Genomic DNA, 19,518 nt, shown 5'->3' on the forward strand with positions numbered 1-19,518 from the left:
TTACAATGAACTTTGACCTGAGGACAAGTTAGGAGGCCCACAATGCTGTCTGGACATCAGCAAGTAAATATTAAGTAACATAACCTAATATTGCCTATCAATTTCACTATTTGTTCCTAGTCCATTCACTCTCACATGCTCCCTAACAACTTTTAACACCTTCATCTTCCTCCTTACAACACCACATCCCCAAGACTTACTCTTCACTGATAACCTTGAGTCTTACTTCACCAAAAAAAAAAATGAAGCAACTGGAAGAGAACATGTACAGATTCCCAGCATCACATCTATCTACCTATCAGCATCACTATTCTACATATTCTGCCTTACCACTTATTATCAAAGATAAAGTGTCTATGCTCCTACTGAGAGCCAACCCTTCCACTTGTACACCAAATCCCTCTCCCTTTTGCCTCTTCAGACATTGCTCCGGCAATTCTTCTCTCTCTCTCCTGAAATCACATTTTTACTCCCTAATGGTTCATTCTTACAATATATGCCCTTATTTTTTTCATCAAAAAAAAATTCCTTGACCCCATCTCCTTCACTACCTATGGCCCCATTTCTCTTTTCCCTTTATAGGAAAAGTCTTCACTATCTTCATTTCCCCTCCTCTTCTCTCTTAATATCACTCAATCGAATATCTCTCTCAGCATCTTCTTGTGTAAAGCATCAATACCACCAATACCTTAATTAGAGTGATAAATTCTTAATCTTACTTAACCTAGCAGCAGGAGGAGAAGGATCAAGAGTTGCCAGTGAAAAGCAAGCAGCATATGAATGGCTATGACATAGAATAGTTATGACTTTATAATTAAACTTTTCTCTCAAATAGCCATCCATGATAACCAATAACCAAAAGTTTGATTCATAAGTTCATATAGAAACTTAAAAAGTGCCAAACTCAGTAGTAGAAAATCATCTGCAATAGAGTTATCAGAAGTTACAATGAACTAAATTCTTGTATAATGAGACTTAAGATTGTGTAATTTATTATTAACATGAGAAGACATGTGCAGGAAGAATATATGGGTAGAATATTTCAAATCATAGAAGCATGTAAAAACTAAGATGAAATGAACATTTTCAGTGGTTGTAAAACAGGAACGTAAGGACTATACTGAATCATAATGTCTTTACTATCTGAAGTTCTCTGACACCATTCCCATGGAAATATAGTAATATAATGTGTAAAAAATGAATTCTGAGTTATTTAGGAATAATTCACAATAGTTCTTTAACTTTTTATAGCAAAAAAAAAGTTACAAAAGCAATAATTGTTTGGGATTCATAGAAAAGATAGAATTTTAAAAAAATAATAAATGGGAATTAAATTACCTTCATACAACATTACCAGAAATTATGCTAATAAGAACACTTTAAAAATAAAACTCTCAAATTAGTAACTTGGAGTTTTTTCCCTCTATGCTACAGACAGATTTCTAAGTAGAGAGTATAAACTTTAAAACAGACGAAATGGGATTAGATCCAAGGTGACAAAACAAAACGAACAAACAAAAAACAGAGGTTCTAATAACTATTTACAATGTTACTGCTGGGCCTAGTAATCCTCTTTAATAGAGCACCTCTATAAACTCAAACAGAAATTTACTTTGTGGGCTTCCCTGGTGGCACAGTGGTTAAGACTCTGCCTGCCAATGTAGAGAACACAGGTTCGAGCCCTGGTCTGGGAAGATGCTACATTCTGCGGAGCAACTAAGCCTGTGCGCCACAACTACGAGCCTGCGCTCTAGAGCCCGCAAGCCACAACTACTGAAGCCCGCGTGCCTAGAGCCCGTGCTCCGCAATAAGAGAAGAAGCCACCGCAATGAGAAGCCCACGCACCGCAACGAAGTGTAGCCCCCGCTCGCCGCAACTACAGAAAGCCCGCGCTCAGCAACAACGACCCAATGCTGCCAAAAATTAATTAATTTTTTAAAAAAAGAAATTTACTTTGCAAAATAAGTTCTGTAATGTAGTAAATACAGTTTAAAAATCCTAGGTCAATGGAGGAACAACCCCAAGCAGTATTTTAAAGTGTTTCAAAATACTTACCTGTTTAAAGGTAAGTGACTAATTCAAAGCATCCTAAATTTTTATTTAATTTAAGCTGTTCTGGAAATAAAAAGTCAAATTTTTCTGGTGTTATTAACTTAAAGGTTATATATTTAGTGAAAGAAAAAACGTAAAAGAAGAGTAGAGTATTTCTTAATTTAAACACAAGGCATCAGGCTTCCCTGGTGGCGCAGTGGTTGGGAGTCTGCCTGCCGATGCAGGGGACGCGGGTTGTGCCCCGGTCCGGGAGGACCCCGCGTGCCGCGGAGCAGCTGGGCCCGAGAGCCATGAGCCTGAGCGTCCGGAGCCTGTGCTCCACAACGAGAGAGGCCACAACAGTGAGAGGCCCGCGTACCGCAAAGAAAAAAGAAAAAAAAAAAAAACCACAAGGCATCTTTTACAATAAGGAGATGCATACTTTTTTTAAAACACACTAATTTTGGAAGAACAGTTGAAAATAGTCTCCAAAATGTTATGGTTCTCTCTCCCTGTAAGTGCCATTTCCAAATTTGCAAGGTAGCCAAATACAATTAGACTACTACTACTTACAACATGAACGAAAGGCTGAACAGTATCTACCTTCCCAACTGTCACATGACCCTGTACTTGTCAGATATTCAAGACTTATGCTCATTTTTAAGACTTAAGTCTTTCTTTCTTCATAATGAAACTTAAAAAACAAAAAAATCAGGAAACTTGTTCATAATTCTTAAGCAAAAATCATAACTAGAAATATCATTTTATATGGTAGGGAAGCCCTCCAGGCTAAGCAGTGAAAAGCTACTACCACTATAATTTAAAACAAGGTAAAGGGTCCTATCGGTCCAAATGGAAAAGGTAGAAATATGACCAACAACCATCATATGCTTATCCTTAGTAACAACAATTTAATGATGCCTCTAAGAGTAATAAAGGTGTTAATTCTGGAACATCACAGAACATGACATAGGTTTCAAATGGAAAAACGCACGCTGAAGATGGAAAATGACACAGCTAGTATTATAAACTAGTATCCCCCACCACTTGATTGACATTTTCCATGACTTTTTTGGTGAATAAACATCTTAGCATATTCACTTTCTCCTAAACGTATCTTGATTACAGTTAACATTTTTGAAATATGGTGGAAAAAAAAGACATTGACTTTTTGGTGCCACCTATTAGGTATCGCCTTCAATTCTTATAAAAAAATTAATTTTGGATGAAACATGTTTCTTTACCTGCCACTTTTCACAACCTCTACATCAAATGATTCAAGATAGGGGTGTGTTAACTATATACCATGGTAAGTCTTAAGCTTTTTTTGAGTAGAAGACAACTTTGAGAACTGGAAGCAAATTATGAACCCTGTCCTTTCAAAAGACAATAGCACAAAAAATTTTAAAAATCAAATTTTAAAGTTCTAAAAATCCTATGAACTGGATCTACCTAATTTTAAGACTGAACTATAGGGACTTCCCTGGTGGCACAGTGGATAAGACTCCGAGCTCCCAATGCAAGGGTCCCGGGTTCAATCCCTGGTGAGGGAACTAGATCCCACATGCATGCTGCAACTAAGGGTTCGCATGCCACCACTAAGGACCCCACGTGCCACAACTAAGGAGCCAGTGAGCTGCAACTAAGGAGCCCACCTGCCGCAACTAAGACGCGGCACAACCAAATAAATAAATAAACAAATATTAAAAAAAAAAAAAGACTGAACTATAAAGCAATCAAGATAGTGTGGTACCAGCCAAAGAAGAGACATATATGTCAATAAAACAGAGTATAAAACTCACAAACATCATCAACTGATTTCAATAAAAGTGCCAAGGTAATTCAACAGAAAAAGGTTAGTCTCTTCAAGAAAGGTGAAACTGGACATCCATATGAAAAAGAATGAACAAACCTTAACCCTATCTCACAATACATATAAAAAAATAACTCCAAATGGATGATAGACCTAAATGTAAAAGCTAAAACTGTAAAACTTCTAGAAGAAAACATGGGAGAAAATTTTATGACCTTAAGTTAGGCAAAGATATACTGGGTAAGACACGAAAAGCATGAAACCTAAAAAAAAAAAATTGATAAATTGGATTTCATCAAAAATAAAACTTCTACTCTTCAAAGGACACTTAGGAAAATGAAAAGACAAGCCATAGACTGGGAGGCACGTGCAAAACACATATCTGATACAAAGAACTTGTATCTAGAATATGTATATAGTACTCTTACAACTCCATAATAAGAAGGTAAATACTGAATAAAAAGATGTGAATGGATACTGCACCAAAGAAAATATATGGGTAGTAAATAAGCATATATACAGATGTCCAACATCATTAGTCATTAGGAAAACGCAAATTAAAACCACAATACTGCATACATACTAGAATGGCTAAAACTAACAAGACGGACATGACAAGGAGAGAGTTTGGAACTCTCATTCATTGTGGGTGGCAACGCAAAATGGTTTCTATTGCTTTAGAAAAGTTTGGCACTTTCTTATAAAGTTAAATATCAGTATATACTTACCATACGACCCACCAGTCCAAGCTCTAGGTCCTTACTCAAGAGAAATAAAAATGAGTGTCCACACAAAACCCGAACCCAAACACTTACAGCAACCTTAATAACTGCTGAAAACTAGAAAGAACCCTACTACTCATCAACTGGTAAATGTAGAACTAAGTCATGCTACATCCACACGATACTACTCAGCAATAAACAGAAACGAATTACTGATACATGCAACGACACGGGCGAATCTCAAAAATATCAAACTAAAGGAAAGAAGCCAAATACGTAAGACCACATACTGTATGTTTTCATGTATATGACTTTCTGGAAAAGGCAAAGCTAGAGATCAGACCAGTGTTTGCCAGGGGCTGGAGGTGGGGTGGGGAGGAAAATGAATGCAAAGAGGAACTGGGGAACTTTTCCATCAAAAGTTCTATCTCTTGACTGCGGCAGTAGTTACATGACTATATACATGTGTCAAAACTCATCAAACTGTGTGTTTAAAATGGTACATTATAGTATGTGTAAATTATATCCCAATAAACCCGATTTTTAAAAAGCAGTTATGAACTTTTTATAGAACTCTAACCCACACCTTAATTTCAGAACCTCAAATATGATATACTTAGTCTCCCCTAGACCAGGAGTCTGAAAACTTTGGCCCATGAACTAAATCTGGCCCACCACCTGTTTTTTGTACAGCTCACAAACTAAGAATGGTTTTTACATCTTTAAATGAAAAAAAAAAGAGAATATTTCATGACACATTCAAATTTCAGTGTCCATAAGTAAGTTTTATTGGAACACAGTCACACTCATTCATTTACATATTGTCTATTAGCTGCTTTTACGCTGCAATACCATTTTTGAGTCTGTTCAGTCCTTGTGACAGAGACAGAGCACTTAGACCCACAATAACTAAAATATTTACCACTTGACCATTTACACAAGTCTGCTGACCACTGCCTTAAACACAAGTTGTTGAAATTCTCTACACAGATTATTACACTTGGGAAGATTCATGTCAGCACAAATCTCCCTTCCACACACAGTAGCTCTAAAATATTTACAGCCATTAAGCCTTTTTTTTTTCCCCAAGGAAACCAACATGTAATGCAGATAAATGAAGAACTTCAATAGTTAAGGTGTAGTGGGACTAAATAGAGCCTTGAGGTAATGTCTGAAGAAAGTCCTTGATAGCCTCAAAACTGTTTTTCCAACTGTCTGTTGCAATTAGGTGGTTGTCAATTTAATAAATTGATTTTATGAGTAGCTTTAAAAAAAGAGCACTTAATGGTATAGAAAAATCAGAGTGCACCATATCTAATAGGGTTTCATTCACTAATTATTTTAAAAAAATTTCTTTAACTAAGGTATAGTTGATTTACAATATTATAGTTTCAGGTGTACAACATAGTGATGGAAAAATTTTACAGATTATACTCCATTTAAAGTTACTATAGGGCTTCCCTGGTGGTGCAGTGGTTAAGAATCTGCCTGCCTATGCAGGGCACACGGGTTCGAGCCCTGGTCCGGGAAGATCCCACATGCCGCGGAGCAACTAAGCCCGTGCACCACAACTACTGAGCCTGTGCTCTAGAGCCCACGAGACACAACTACTGAAGCCCGTGTGCCTAGAGCCCGTGCTCCGCAACAAGAGAAGCCACCGCAATGAGAAGCCTGCACACCGCAACGAAGAGTAGCCCCCGCTCACCGCACCTAGAAAGAGCCCGCGCGCAGCAATGAAGAACCAACACAGCCAAAAATAAAAAAATTAAAATAAATAAATAAAGTTACTATAAAATATTGGCTATATTCTCTGTTTTGTACACATTAACTCTTTCACTAACTATCTGAGTATGTATGTGCCAGATGAGGATTTAAAAAATGTACAAAACAGACAAAAACTGCTTCATGTATATAGGTATTAGAGCAACTCAAAATCTGTATTTCTTACAGTGCTAATGTGTTTTTTAAAAACGGTGCTAAAGCTCTATAATAATTGGAAAACCACCGCCCTACAGTACATTTGTTCCCAAAGTGCTGTCAATAACTGCAGCTACATTACAAGAATGAAAATGATGTTTCATTTGATGTTACAGAGCTTCCAGAAGATATAAAGTTAATTGAGTTCAGAGCAATTTTTATATTCTTTACCAAGGGCATTCCCAGGACCCAGAAAGAAATGTAATGTTATTGAGCATCACTTTCCCTCTATAAGCATAGTCCTGAATGGGAAGGAACAAGAATAATAGTTTTTTAAGACCAAGAGGAAACATGGAAACCAAAATAATCTCAGAGGGTAAAGGGGAAAAAAAAACTGCTTACTGTTAGGGTGGAGGCTGTATTAAAGAGTTTCTTCTGACTACCCTGCTAATTATGCATAACAGTAAATTGGATTGGTAGACAAAAGAAAGCTGAAAAATAAATACTACCTCCCAGAACATGTCAATGTCTCTCCACCAAATATTTAAGGAAGGAATGGAAGAAATGAAGCTAAATTTTTGGTTCTTATATTAAGTATCAACAACACTATGACTATGAAAGCACTGCTTACGAAACAGAAAAGCTCCTAAACAGGCTCATCTATTTTGAATTCAGAAGTTGTATAACTACTTCTGATCCTGACTTTACAGAATAACCAATGTAGATGAACTGGACAAGGAGAATGAGTAAAGGACTTAAAACAATTCAACTTTTGAGGAAGACAAGTCCAGTAAGAGCCATTGACTATAAAGGCTTATTTCAAAGATAATTTGAGGCAGAAATATAGGAAGCATAGGAACATACTGAATTTCATAAAAGAGGATTATGACAAAAAATGTCCACTAAGTGCTCAGCTAAATTAATATCAAGATGTCAAATTTTAAAAATGCACTTTTGCATTTCTAAAGGAGAAAAACAGCTTTATGGCTGGAGAAACACGAAGAACACTTAAGAGCTGTCGCATTCTTTAACAAGGTAAGCATCAAGTCTTAGAAAATGCTAACAAAGCAATGTAGCCTGCTCCCTCCCTTTCTTCCCTACCACTCACAGAACATAGGTTTCCAGTTGTTAAGACCTGATCAGCTTCCTAAACAGCAAAGCCAGAGACAGGGAATCAAGATAAATCAGACTTCTCTAGCCTGTTATCTTAATATAATTTTTCTGGCCTATTATCTAAATACAATTCAATCAAGTTTGCTTTCAGGTTCTACTACATTCAAGGATTCAAGTACTCAGTTCCAACGTTCCTTTCTTAATCCGTTTACTGACAATCAATTCCTTTAACAGTCAGCATATATATGTGACTGATATCAGAAAAAATTCTAAATAAAGGAAGAGGTGAGCAGATGCCTAAAGGAGGGAGTTTATTAAATGATAAGAGAGAAAGACTACAGAAAGGGAACGCTAGAAACACGAAAGACACACAGTTCTTTTATGGTTTTACCTAACAGGCATGTTTTGTCCACCTTTGAATGTATCTTAACAAGTATTAACAGCAATAGCCAGAACTACAGAAACACAAAGTTTAGTGGGCCTACCACTTTTTAAAAGTATGATGTACTCCAACCTGGTTTGGCATGATTCATAAAGATGTGTTTTAATACAGTGGACCTCATCATAAAGGATATTCCATCCCAGAATACTACTTAGTCGATGCATTATTATAATTATACAGCTTAACTAAGATTGGTGATAAGAGATCTTGAAAACAATACAATTTTAATTGTAATGCAATTTTAAGAGGCACCCTTCTACAAAAATAAAAGAAGAACAGTTAATAAACATCACACCCTGCCTGGCATAACACATTTTTTTCAATAAATGTATTTTTTATATCATATAGTCACATTGTCCCTTATTATACCATATTGTCACAGAAAGAAAGTAACATCAGGGAAATATAAATGGTCAGAAGTAAACGTTTAATGCCAAAAGTATAAGCACATTTATTTGATAAATATTTGATAAATAAGCTCCTGTTATTTACCAGAATATTCTATTCTGAGCATCTACAAAGTAATACTTACAAATACAGGATTTGAAATTTGTTCACTTACCAACGTAATTTTAAAAACTAAATCTACATTCTGTGTTCAAGATGTTTGATAACAAGAATAAAAAAAATCAGAAACAACCTAATATAAAAAAATTGTTAAAATCACAGTGTAGGGCTTCCCTGGTGGCACAGTGGTTGAGAGCCCGCCTGCCGATGCAGGGGACGCGGGTTCGTGCCCCGGTCCGGGAAGATCCCACATGCGGCGGAGTGGCTGGGCCCGTGAGCCATGGCCGCTGAGCCTGCGCGTCCGGAGCCTGTGCTCCACAACGGGAGAGGCCACAACGGTGAGAGGCCCGCGTACCGCAAAAACAACAACAACAAACCAAAACAAAACAAAAAAAATCACAGTGTATAAGTAAAATGTTTTACTACCTGCTAAGTTTAAAAATATTACAAAACCACATACATTACACAAGCATAAAAAAGGAGTATATGGACATACGCTAAAATGTTTATAGTAATTATATCTTAGTGGCAAGATTACAGATAATTTTCTCAAACTTTTTGTACTTACATTTTTCTAATTTTTCAATAATAAATGTGCTTTTACTCTGAGAAACTTTTTAAAACCTGTATTTTACTGTCAAGTAAGGTAATTCTTTAGACACCTTTTTTTCATTTCTTTCCATGCACTTGACAATTATATCTCTTTAAGTGCACAGAAGACAGTTCAATTAAAAGACCACAGTACATTTCAGTTTCCAGTGGATAAACAAATACCAACTTCAAACTTAAAATTATTTCTTGGAGTACTTTATTCTACCACCCATAACACTGATATCTATATTAGAAAGAGATTCATTTTTAACCCTTTACTCCCCCTTCCCCCAGTCAAATACATTTATTATAAGTTCCTGTAAGAAAATACGGAGGAAAAACTACTATTCATCATTAACCATTAAAGCCTGGGTGGAGGAGGCAGTGGGAAACACTTCTAAGTAATTAAAATTAGTTGAGTATCCTTATGGTTTCAAGAGATACTCATATGCTTTCCAGTTATTGCCAATTTAAACTTGAGGTTTAAATTCATCTAGCCTCGAGGTTCTCAAGTATTGATGCATGATAACTGCCCAGGAAGTGTGCCAAATAACAGAAACTCATGGCCCTAGCTCTCACCTACTGAATCAGAATCTTCAGAGAGTAGAGTTCATATAATCCGGCCCTTTCAAACAAGAGAGCGGACATTGTACTTAACAAAAGGCTTCTCTATATCATTACAAACTGTTCTAATAACTCTGAAACAAAGTTCTCAACGAAGACAATGTTATAATCAGAGAATTACGATTTCATAACCCATGCCCATTAATTCACCCATTCTTCTAGATACAATTCAATAAAACCACACATGCACTACAGAGTAAAGCAAGCCTAGAGGCACCTGTGCAGAGTAAGACAAAGGCATATCCGATTCATGGAAAAAATAGACAGCAGATGGGACCCCTAGTATTTATCCATAAAAACAATGTATCCTAAAAATAAATTTCCATGTCAACGGAACAAAGCTGTTTATAAATAAGAAAGAATGTGGAGGTGTGGGGAAGACAAGAGGAAGCTTCAGCAAGTAAGTACCAAAAGCCAGGAAACAAGGCAGAATGAATGGCAACTGGGGACAAGGGAAACAGAATAAACTAGGAAATGGAAGAAGGAAAGAGTGCTATCCTTAAAATCCAAGAAGTTGGGGGAAATGAACAGATATTAGAGGAAACTGATCTGAGCAGAAATGCAAACAGAAAAGTAAGCGGAAAGTGGTGTAAAAGATATATATATTCATAAAAGATATATATATATGTATGTATACATGAGAAATTTATATGAGATCAAATGATGGTACAGAACACATCTTGGGCATAGATGGAAGTGGTATAAGAGAATGAAAAACAAATATTATTGTGAACAAACTGATACTGAATAGAGCAACCATATCTAATGAATTTCCAAAGTAAAGTTGATGAAGCAGGAAAAAGAGAATTGCATTGACAGAAGAACGAGACGTTATGAGAATTGGGAAACAAACTGTAAGTACTGTAGTAGAGAGGAAAGAACTTTGAGCAAAGTCAACAGAGCAAGTCACATTATCTAATCAATAATTGTAAAGCACAGTTATTATACCATATATTATCTCATTATTTGTAAAGTACAATGAAGTGTATTATTTTATGTAATACAATACCAAACACTAAATGTAATAAATTTTACGTAACAAAAACCAAAATGTAAATAAAGTCATTTGACAAGGTGATAAGAGGCTAAATAATGGCTGAGAGAAGCAAGGACTGAAGACGAAAAAGTAAAAGAAAAAAATTGGGACAAAAAGGAAGACAACGGAAAGAAATCAATCACACCTATTTAAAAAAAAAAGCGTAGGAATAAACAAAGAGGTGTGGATGCACAATGGAAGTGCAAGTAAAACCTGACGGGATCTTGACAGCTTCACGATTCAGAAAGTAAGTAGCTCCAAAGCGTTCAGAAGGATTTGTGACGATAACAACGTTAGCGAGCGGTGAAATGAAGTAGAAGGCCTCAACAGGACTAAGATAAGAGAAGTGCAAAAATGGTCTTAAGTAGAAGCTGAGGTTAGAAGGCAGGCAGGTCCGACCACTGGCAAAGGAGCGGGGCAGCAGATGGAACTGGGATGGGGGTTACCGGTCGGCGACAGAATACGGACAAACATTAGGAATCGGGGGCCTGAGACCGGGATGGGAGAAAGAACGTAAACAGTGGCATTTAGGGTTGAAAAAGTAAAGACCATCCGCTGGTTAAAACAGGTGAAGAGCAATCTCCCCTAACAAGTAGAGAAGTGTAAGAGAGGGCAGCGGCCTGAAAAGAGGCAGTCAGGGAGAGCAGAGAGGGAACGATCGCCCCATCATCACCGTGACCGTGTAATAATTACATACAACGCTAACTCGGGCTGGGGTCCCGGCCCCGGCTACTGACCGACATCTTCCACCCAGATGCCGCCGCCAGCCTCCCCCGCCCCCCACCCAAAATAAAGAAAACATCCAGCAGACGCGAGGCTGGCTACCTTCAGCCAGCCGTGACCTTCTCGGACCGGACCACCCCTGAGTCTCGCCCCCTATTGATAGCCTCCTGCTCCACCACCGCTGCCCGAATCCCTCAAGCCCCAAGTGCGGGCCAGGGAAAACCCCCTGGGCCATTGTGTGTGTTTACGTAGCGAGGAGCTGCATGACGGAGAGGCACAGGAGGGGAATGCCCGTCTCCCAGCCCGCAGCGCCCAGAAGGGAAGGTGGCTGAGGGCACCAGAGCCCCCACCGCCACCTCTCTCCCCAAAATAAACATCAGCCAGCCGAGCCCCAAGACGGGAGGGGTGCAGGGCGCGCCGGCACTCACCTCCTCGGGAATGGCCGGGTCCGCAGCCGAAGAGGCCGCGGCGCCGGCCTCGGGCTCCATGTCCCCGTTGAACAGAGCCTGGCCCTGCTCCGCGCCGCCGCCGCCGCTCAGCGCCGCCATCTTATAACCGAGAGCCTGGCCCGAGCGACCGCTGCTGGGCGGGGAGGGGGAAGGGAGGCGGAGGGCGGGGGGAGGCGGAGGCGGAGGGCGGGGGGCGGCGGGGAGGGACGGCCCGGGCGGCGCCTGCGGCGGGAGGACGCCTGGGCCACCTCGGGAACCGGCCTGCTGCCCCCGGCGCGGCTGAGCCTGAGGGGATTGGGGGGAGGACGCTAGGCGGGGGGCGGGGGCAGGGGGCGGAGACGACTAGAAGTCGCCGCGGCAACGGCGTCACCCGCGTGTCACGGTCGTGACGTCACCTGAGGTGCGTGACGTGATCCTCGGAGCGCCCTGGCGCCGTCGTCAGGGGAGGGTACCTTGCCCTTCTGCTCACCTCCCAGCTCACACGTTTCCTCCGCTCGGCCGTTTCCATGGCTCCGATTAATTCTCTTCTCCTCCGTCCTAAGCCTGTTCTGTAATGTAGGATTTACTAGAAGAGGAGGACGGTGTTCGAGAAGAAGTTGAAATCCTAGAGGGAGAAAGACGGGAAGCCCATGCTACTTGTGTTATTTCCATTATAACGAACGTCTCCGTGTCATAAAAATAAGACTTGAAACCCCGAGGTAGCAACAGTCAAGCAGAATTTGATAGAAATATATTTAGGCAAAGCCAAGTTACGAGAATGATGCTTGGATCCTTTTCATTAACGGATTTGGCCTGTTAAAGTGGGCCTAAATGGAAGTCTAAAAGCTTTTTTTGCTTCATCGTTCAGGAATAAAATGTTTAGTCTATTTTTCGTTTTCCAGATTCATTCAACAAATGTCAGTGGGTCGCTTTCTATGTTCTAGGGCCTGCACAAGGCATGGAGCATTCTAGACATTTGAAGCATCCAAACTTGAATCATTTTTATTTTTAAGAAAATCATTCAAAATATTTTAAATACTTTTGTCCTGCTCATAAACAATATTCCAAGGAATTCTTTATGCCAAATATGCATGAAAACAAGAGAAGAGAGGTTAATTACCTTTGAGAGGCCCAATTACAGAATGGAATTAGTTAAAGAAACCCAATTTATTATTAAAAACACATGTATGTGAAAGGAAAGGGGAATATGAAAGGGAAAAAATCTAAGGAAGGGAGAAATAGGAGTGAGAAACAGTGGAAGTTACTGTGAGCTCCAGATAGTGTGCAGTTAATCACAAAGTAACGTAAACATCAAGTCCTGAGAAGCTTAAAGTGTACCACCCATAGGGGGAAAGTCACCAGTGACCTTCTTGTATTCACCATGATTCAAGAGATAGAAAGCCGTTCTACTGACTTCTGAAGCAGAATGTCTGTGTAAGGATAGAGTTACCATGAGCCCAGGAGCAGATCCTTACTCCCAAGGTAAGGAGTTGTGTATGAGACTGCTTGTTTAATCAGGATATTAATATTACCCTACCTTGAAAAATACAAAATACCACCTATAGAATGAGCATGGTATGCTTTGTTAGCTTCTTTATACTTTCCCTTCCAAGTAGAGAAGTCACCTTGAGGCACTAAATTTAAATCAAAAGGTGGCTTGACAAAAGTAGTGTACAAGAAGATTATCCTAAGGGATAATGTCATCAAGCTATCCTAGTCTGAAGCACCCTTCTTTACTATAAGGAAATCTAAGCAGACAAACATAGAACCAGCAGCCAGTCATGGCACCTTTTCCCCGTGATACCATCAGAAATACAATTAGCAGAGTTTTTTTAAATTCCCTAACAGTCCTATTTCATTTTCTAAAAATCAGCCCCTAGAAATATTATATCATTATAACACTTCTTCATAACATTTAAAACTCCTAAGATTTTTATTCCATTGGTTTCATTTTAAAGTATAGCCTTCTTTTTTAAAAAAAATTTTTTTTATTGGAGTATAGTCAATTTGCAATGTTGTGTTAGCCTCAGGTATATAGCAAAGTGAATCAGTTATACGTATACATATATCCACTCTTTTTAAATTTTTTTTTAGATTCTTTTCCCATATAGGCCATTACAGAGTATTGAGTAGAGTTGCCTGTGCTATACACAGTTCCCTGTGTTCTTATTAGTTATCTATTTTATAGGGATGTATCCCAAGGATGCAAGGATTCTTCAGTATCCACAAGTATAGTTTTCTTTATCAGCCACAATATTTTACGTGATTTTTTTCTCCACAGGATGGCTGATCTCATCAATTTAATATTGATTCTTGTTAGCTTTCATTTATTCAGCATTTTCTGGGGACTTCCCTGGTGGGCCAGTGATTAAGACTCTGCACTCCCAATGCAGGGGGCCTGGGTTCCACCCCTGGTCAGGGAACTAGATCCCACATGCCTTAACTAAGAGCCCACATGCTCCAACAAAGATCCTGCACGCCTCAACTAAGACCTGGTGCAGCCAAATAAATAAATAAAACATTTTCTGACTTCGTCTTCAAATTCTGGATATATCTTACTGATTTTCCTAGGCCATTCTAAAGACCCACAGGATCCACATGGGAAAATACAGAGAAAGCATAAACTTTGGACTCCAAAGATCAGGATTTTAGTGTCACCACGCCACATCTTGGCTATATAATCTCAAGGCTGGTAAGCACAAATGCCTGTTTGTTGTTGTTTCAATCTGTAAAACGAGGGAAGTGATAATGCCAGTCCTATCTATCTGTATCATTGTGAGGATCAAACATTATAGGTTTGCCCTTTGTGAAATATAAAGTTACCCTCTTGGTTAGAATTCAGACAAAGCATAGCAGACATAGCTTATTTCTGCTCCATGATGTCTGTGACCTCAGCTGAGAAGACTGAATGCCTGGAGGTGTCTCAGTCATGGGGGTCTGGAATCACCTGGAGGCTGATTTCCTCACATATCAGGTGGTTGAAGCTGGGACCTCAGGTAAGGCAGTCAGCCAGGATGCCTAAATACTCTCTTCACGTGGCCTGAGCTTCCTCCTGTCATGGCTGCCTCAGGGTGGTCAGACTTGTAACAAGGCGGCTGAGGGCTCCATATACTAGGGTTCCTGTAAGCAAGGTGGAAGCTGTATTGCATTTTATGACCTAGCTTCCTAAGTCACACAGCATCACTTCTGCTGCATTTTATTGGATACAGGTAAGTCACAAAGTCCAGCCCAAATTCATGGAGAGAGACTATAGAACCCACCTCTCAATGAAAGACGTGTCAAAGAATTTACAGACATATTAACGTACAGACAGACTGTGTTTAGAATGATGGACTAGCTACTCTGTAGAAATGGCTTCTTATCCTCACCTTCTCCCAAGGGGATTCTACACTGAAACTCTCCCCCTTTTATTACTAAGAATCACCAAGACATATCTCAGTATGGTACAGAAGAAGGCCTTACCTTCTTTCTTTAGCTTCTGGGGCCCCCACTGCCTGCAAAACTAAATGCAGGTCCTTGGCTATTGGACACATCCTAACTCTCTCCTCTTGGGCATTTCCCCCCAAATCCCAATGCTCATGGGATTTGGTAGTGTTGATGTGCTGAAATCCTCTACACAAAACAGTGGCACTGTGTTCTTAGAGCCTGTAATGAGCCAAGCCAGTTTGTGTTGAGCAGAAACAGAAATAACACCTCCCTTTTGTGTTATAGCATGCCATATGGGCATCAAAGCAGTCTTATCTTGCATTTTAAAGTCTTACAGACATTTTAGTCAACACAGTTCTTTTAGCTTTTTCTCACCATCCCCTTTTCCCCTAGGGCATTCATGTATTCACAGGAAGCTGGAAAACAAATCTAGGTGAGAAGTGCTACTCCGAACATTGCTCCAGATGATGGCTGAGACACTGTTATGAAGCCTTGCTGATAGGCCTGACCCTCTCTTCCCTGGAGATAAGTGTATTTCCGACTGGTGTTTCTAACCTGAATCCTGCATTCTATAGCCACTGATAGTCCCACCCATCAGCCAGACTTGCCCAGCCAGGTCTGATCCCATATGAATTGGTCAACTACTCGAAAACAGGTAAGCAGCCTCTAGGAAGCTTCTATAGCTCCAACCATGTTCAATGCTGTAGAGCTAATCACAGTTTAATATTTTCTTTATGAATCAAGGTCATCATTACAAATAACACATTCTATCTTGTTTAATAGTGGGCTACTCTCAGAAGCTATTAAGTGTGAATAGAAAACAGAATCATAGAGTTGATTCCCCACCATCTTCCCACTGGGAGATACTTGGAATCTCCTCTGTGGAATTTTAAACTCTATCCAAATACTTTAGTGGTAGGGACCTCACTAATACAGTACATTCAACTGTAACTTTTTTTTTCTGAAGTTAAATTGAAATCCTCCTCTTTATGACATCTATATTCTGATTTGAGTTTTGCCTTATAGAGGAACACAAGATGAGTCTGTTTCTTGTTCTGTGTAACTGCTTTCAGATATTTGAAGCGAGTTCTCTCAAGGCATTTTCTCATCTTTCTGTGTACTCTTTTCAATGTTCCTGTTAAAACGTGGTCCCATGAATTAAACACTGTTCCAGATTTGATCCAACTAACAAAGATAGAATCTCTCATTGCAATAACCTAGGAACCGTGCTTTTGTTAATATAATCAAAAATCATATAAGCACCCATTATTGATACATATGAAGGTTACAGTGAACAAAAAACCTTTGTTGTTTTTTAAATAAAATGCTGTTGTATCAAGTCTAAATTTTCAGTCTTTTTAACATTGGACATCTCTTCCACTGAACTCACATTTCTCAGACTTTAATTCTTGAAGGAAGACCTTGTTTTTTAATTCACAAAATTTGTTAGATATTACATTTCTAACACTTACAAAGGATGTTTATATCAATATGTTATTTCATCTTATAACATCTTGCTTATACTATCCTTGGGTGTGTTAATAAGATACAGAATTCTTTGAAATATTCTTTGTGAATTTGGTAATTTGGGGTATTAAATTTTTAAAGTTTGCTTTTATTTCAAGGTGTAGTTTTCCATATATATATATATATATATATATATATATATATATATATATATGGAAAACTATATCTATATAGTGAAAATAGTACCTGATAAGGGATGGGTTAGAGCAGGGTGGAGGAGATAGTGTGGGAGTGAGACTTCTCTGATATAGTTTTACTTTATGAGACATGTAAATAAATGAAAAAGTAAAATCTAACTAAATGAACCTAATTGTACACTAAATTGATAACATAACTACACAGAGAAAATGGTTAATTCAAGTAGCTTCTGAATATAGTTTTCTGACTGTAGACTATGGTGGATTTACACTGTGTTATATTAGCTAAACTGGACTTGTTTCCCAGAATCCTCTTCCATCCTGTAAGACCTGCTCACCATCTCCTTAAATATATCCCATGAAAGGGTCCAAAACACACTCTCTTCACCAAAGATGTAAGAAATGGATTTGTGAGGGTAACTCTTAGAGCTCTGTGGTGACTCCCTTCCATAAGACAGAACTGCCAATAAGCAATACCATTTTGGTGGAGTGGTCTTTTAACTGTGGTGGTGAGCACTGGCTTCTCCTGCAGGACCCGCATCACTGGAGTTGCCATGAGAACCTCAGGTAGTGAGAGTCTGACTTATACTGCAGTCCCTCCTCACAGGTTCCAGCAGCAGACCCAGAAACACCGGCCTCACAGAGACTGCTTAAACACCTCCACAACTGCATAAGATCAAATCCCTATAGTAAATTCCTTGTTATTTACATTTCCTAGGGCTTCTGCTTCTGATTACGTACTGACTGGAATAGATTCTAAAAGCAAAATTAACTACAAATAAATCTTCAATTTTATTTAGATTTATTATTGGTAGTCATCTTGGTTTTGTAATTCTGAAACAATTTGTCATTATTGTGGCACAGAGCAAATGAGTACATATGTTGATATTGGGAATCGGGGTTCTTTCTGTGGAAGAAGTAGAAATACATATGGAACAGGGGAAGTTAGAGAAGAACCCTGTGGTTCTTGGTGTTGGATTTGAATTGGAAGTAGCAGTATTAACATAAGATTTAGGGGGAAAAATATATGTATATATACACATACTATAAATATACACACACACAAACACACACCTAGACATACTGTATAATTTTTAAAAGAATATATGCTAGTTAATATACAGAGAAGGAATGATATAATTAGGAAAATACATACTAATAAGTATATATATTGCGTTAAGGACATGCATGTACTATATAAGTACATATGCTATAAGAGTGTATACAGTTGTCCCTTGAATAACACAGGTTGGAGCTGCATGGGTCTGCTTATACATAGGTCTTTTTTAATAGTAAATACTACAGTACTACATGATCCGAGGTTGGTTGAATCCACAGATGCAGAACTGCGGATATGGAGGAACTGTGTATACAGTGGACTAACTGTAAGTTATACATGGATTTTCAACTGCGAGGCGGGTCAGTGCCCCTAACCCCTGCATTGTTCAAGAGTCAACTGTAGGGACTTCCCTGGTGGCCCAGTGGTTAAGATTCTGCACTTCCCCTGCAGGGGGCACAGGTTTGATCCCTAGTCTGGGAAGTTCTGCATTCAATGCCATACGGCCAAAAAGAAAACAAAAGAAGTCAACAGTATATACTTATAAGTATATAATCTATATATTTGTATCTATGGCTATACCTATGTAGAATATATGTGTATACTACATAACTACTTATGTGTGTGTGTATATATATATAAGTACTTAAGTATTATGTATGTACTTACGTAGATATATAATATATTTTTTTAACAGAAAAAGCCAAATGAACTTTTTGGCCAACATAACAGCAGTATTATAAATAATAATATAAATAATATTATATATAATAATATATTGTTATATTATATATAATATTATATATTTTAATATATTAAGTAATATAAATAATATATCATTCATATATTATTTTAATGTACTAAAAATATATCCAAGGCTTCCCTGGTGGCGCAGTGGTTAAGAATCTGCCTGCCAATGCAGGGGACATGGGTTCAAGCCCTGGTCCAGGAAGATCCCACATGCTGCGGAGCAACTAAGCCCGTGCACCACAACTACTGAGCCTGCACTCTAGAGCCCATGAGCCACAACTACTGAGCCCACGTGCCACAACTACTGAAGCCCACGCACCTAGAGCCTGTGCTCCGCAACAAGAGAAGCCACTGCAATGAGAAGCCGGCGCACCACAACGAAGAGTAGCCCCCGCTCGCCGCAACTAGAGAAAGCCTGCGCACAGCAACGCAAGACCCAACGCAGCCAAAAATTTAAAAAAATAAAAAAATTTAAATAAAAATAAAAAATATATATACTATATAATAATTATAATTATTGTAATATATATACTATATAAAATATATAATTACATATTTTAGTATATTTAAAATAATATAAATAATAAATAGTATAATATATAAATACTTATGTTTATATATAGTCTATATAGATATAGATGTAGATATAGATTCATAGGTTCTTAGCTCTGCCC

At 38.6% G+C, this 19,518-nt stretch overlaps 1 protein-coding gene across 4 annotated transcripts in view; it reads right to left on the reverse strand.

Moving 5' to 3' along the window:
- BRAF (B-Raf proto-oncogene, serine/threonine kinase) overlaps positions 1–12,253 on the reverse strand; it is a 159,388-nt gene extending 147,135 nt beyond the window's left edge. For all 4 annotated transcript variants that reach the window (XM_082632467.1, XM_082632466.1, XM_082632469.1 and 1 more), the window contains exon 1: positions 11,948–12,253. In XM_082632467.1, coding sequence (XP_082488593.1) covers positions 11,948–12,067 — 120 coding nt within the window. In that variant the 5' untranslated portion in view covers positions 12,068–12,253. The remainder of the gene's footprint in view (positions 1–11,947) is intronic.
- Between the last annotated feature and the right edge of the window lie 7,265 nt (positions 12,254–19,518).

Source organism: Mesoplodon mirus, assembly GCF_964341445.2.
Source record: "Mesoplodon mirus genome assembly, chromosome: 9".
Taxonomy (NCBI): domain Eukaryota; kingdom Metazoa; phylum Chordata; class Mammalia; order Artiodactyla; family Ziphiidae; genus Mesoplodon; species Mesoplodon mirus.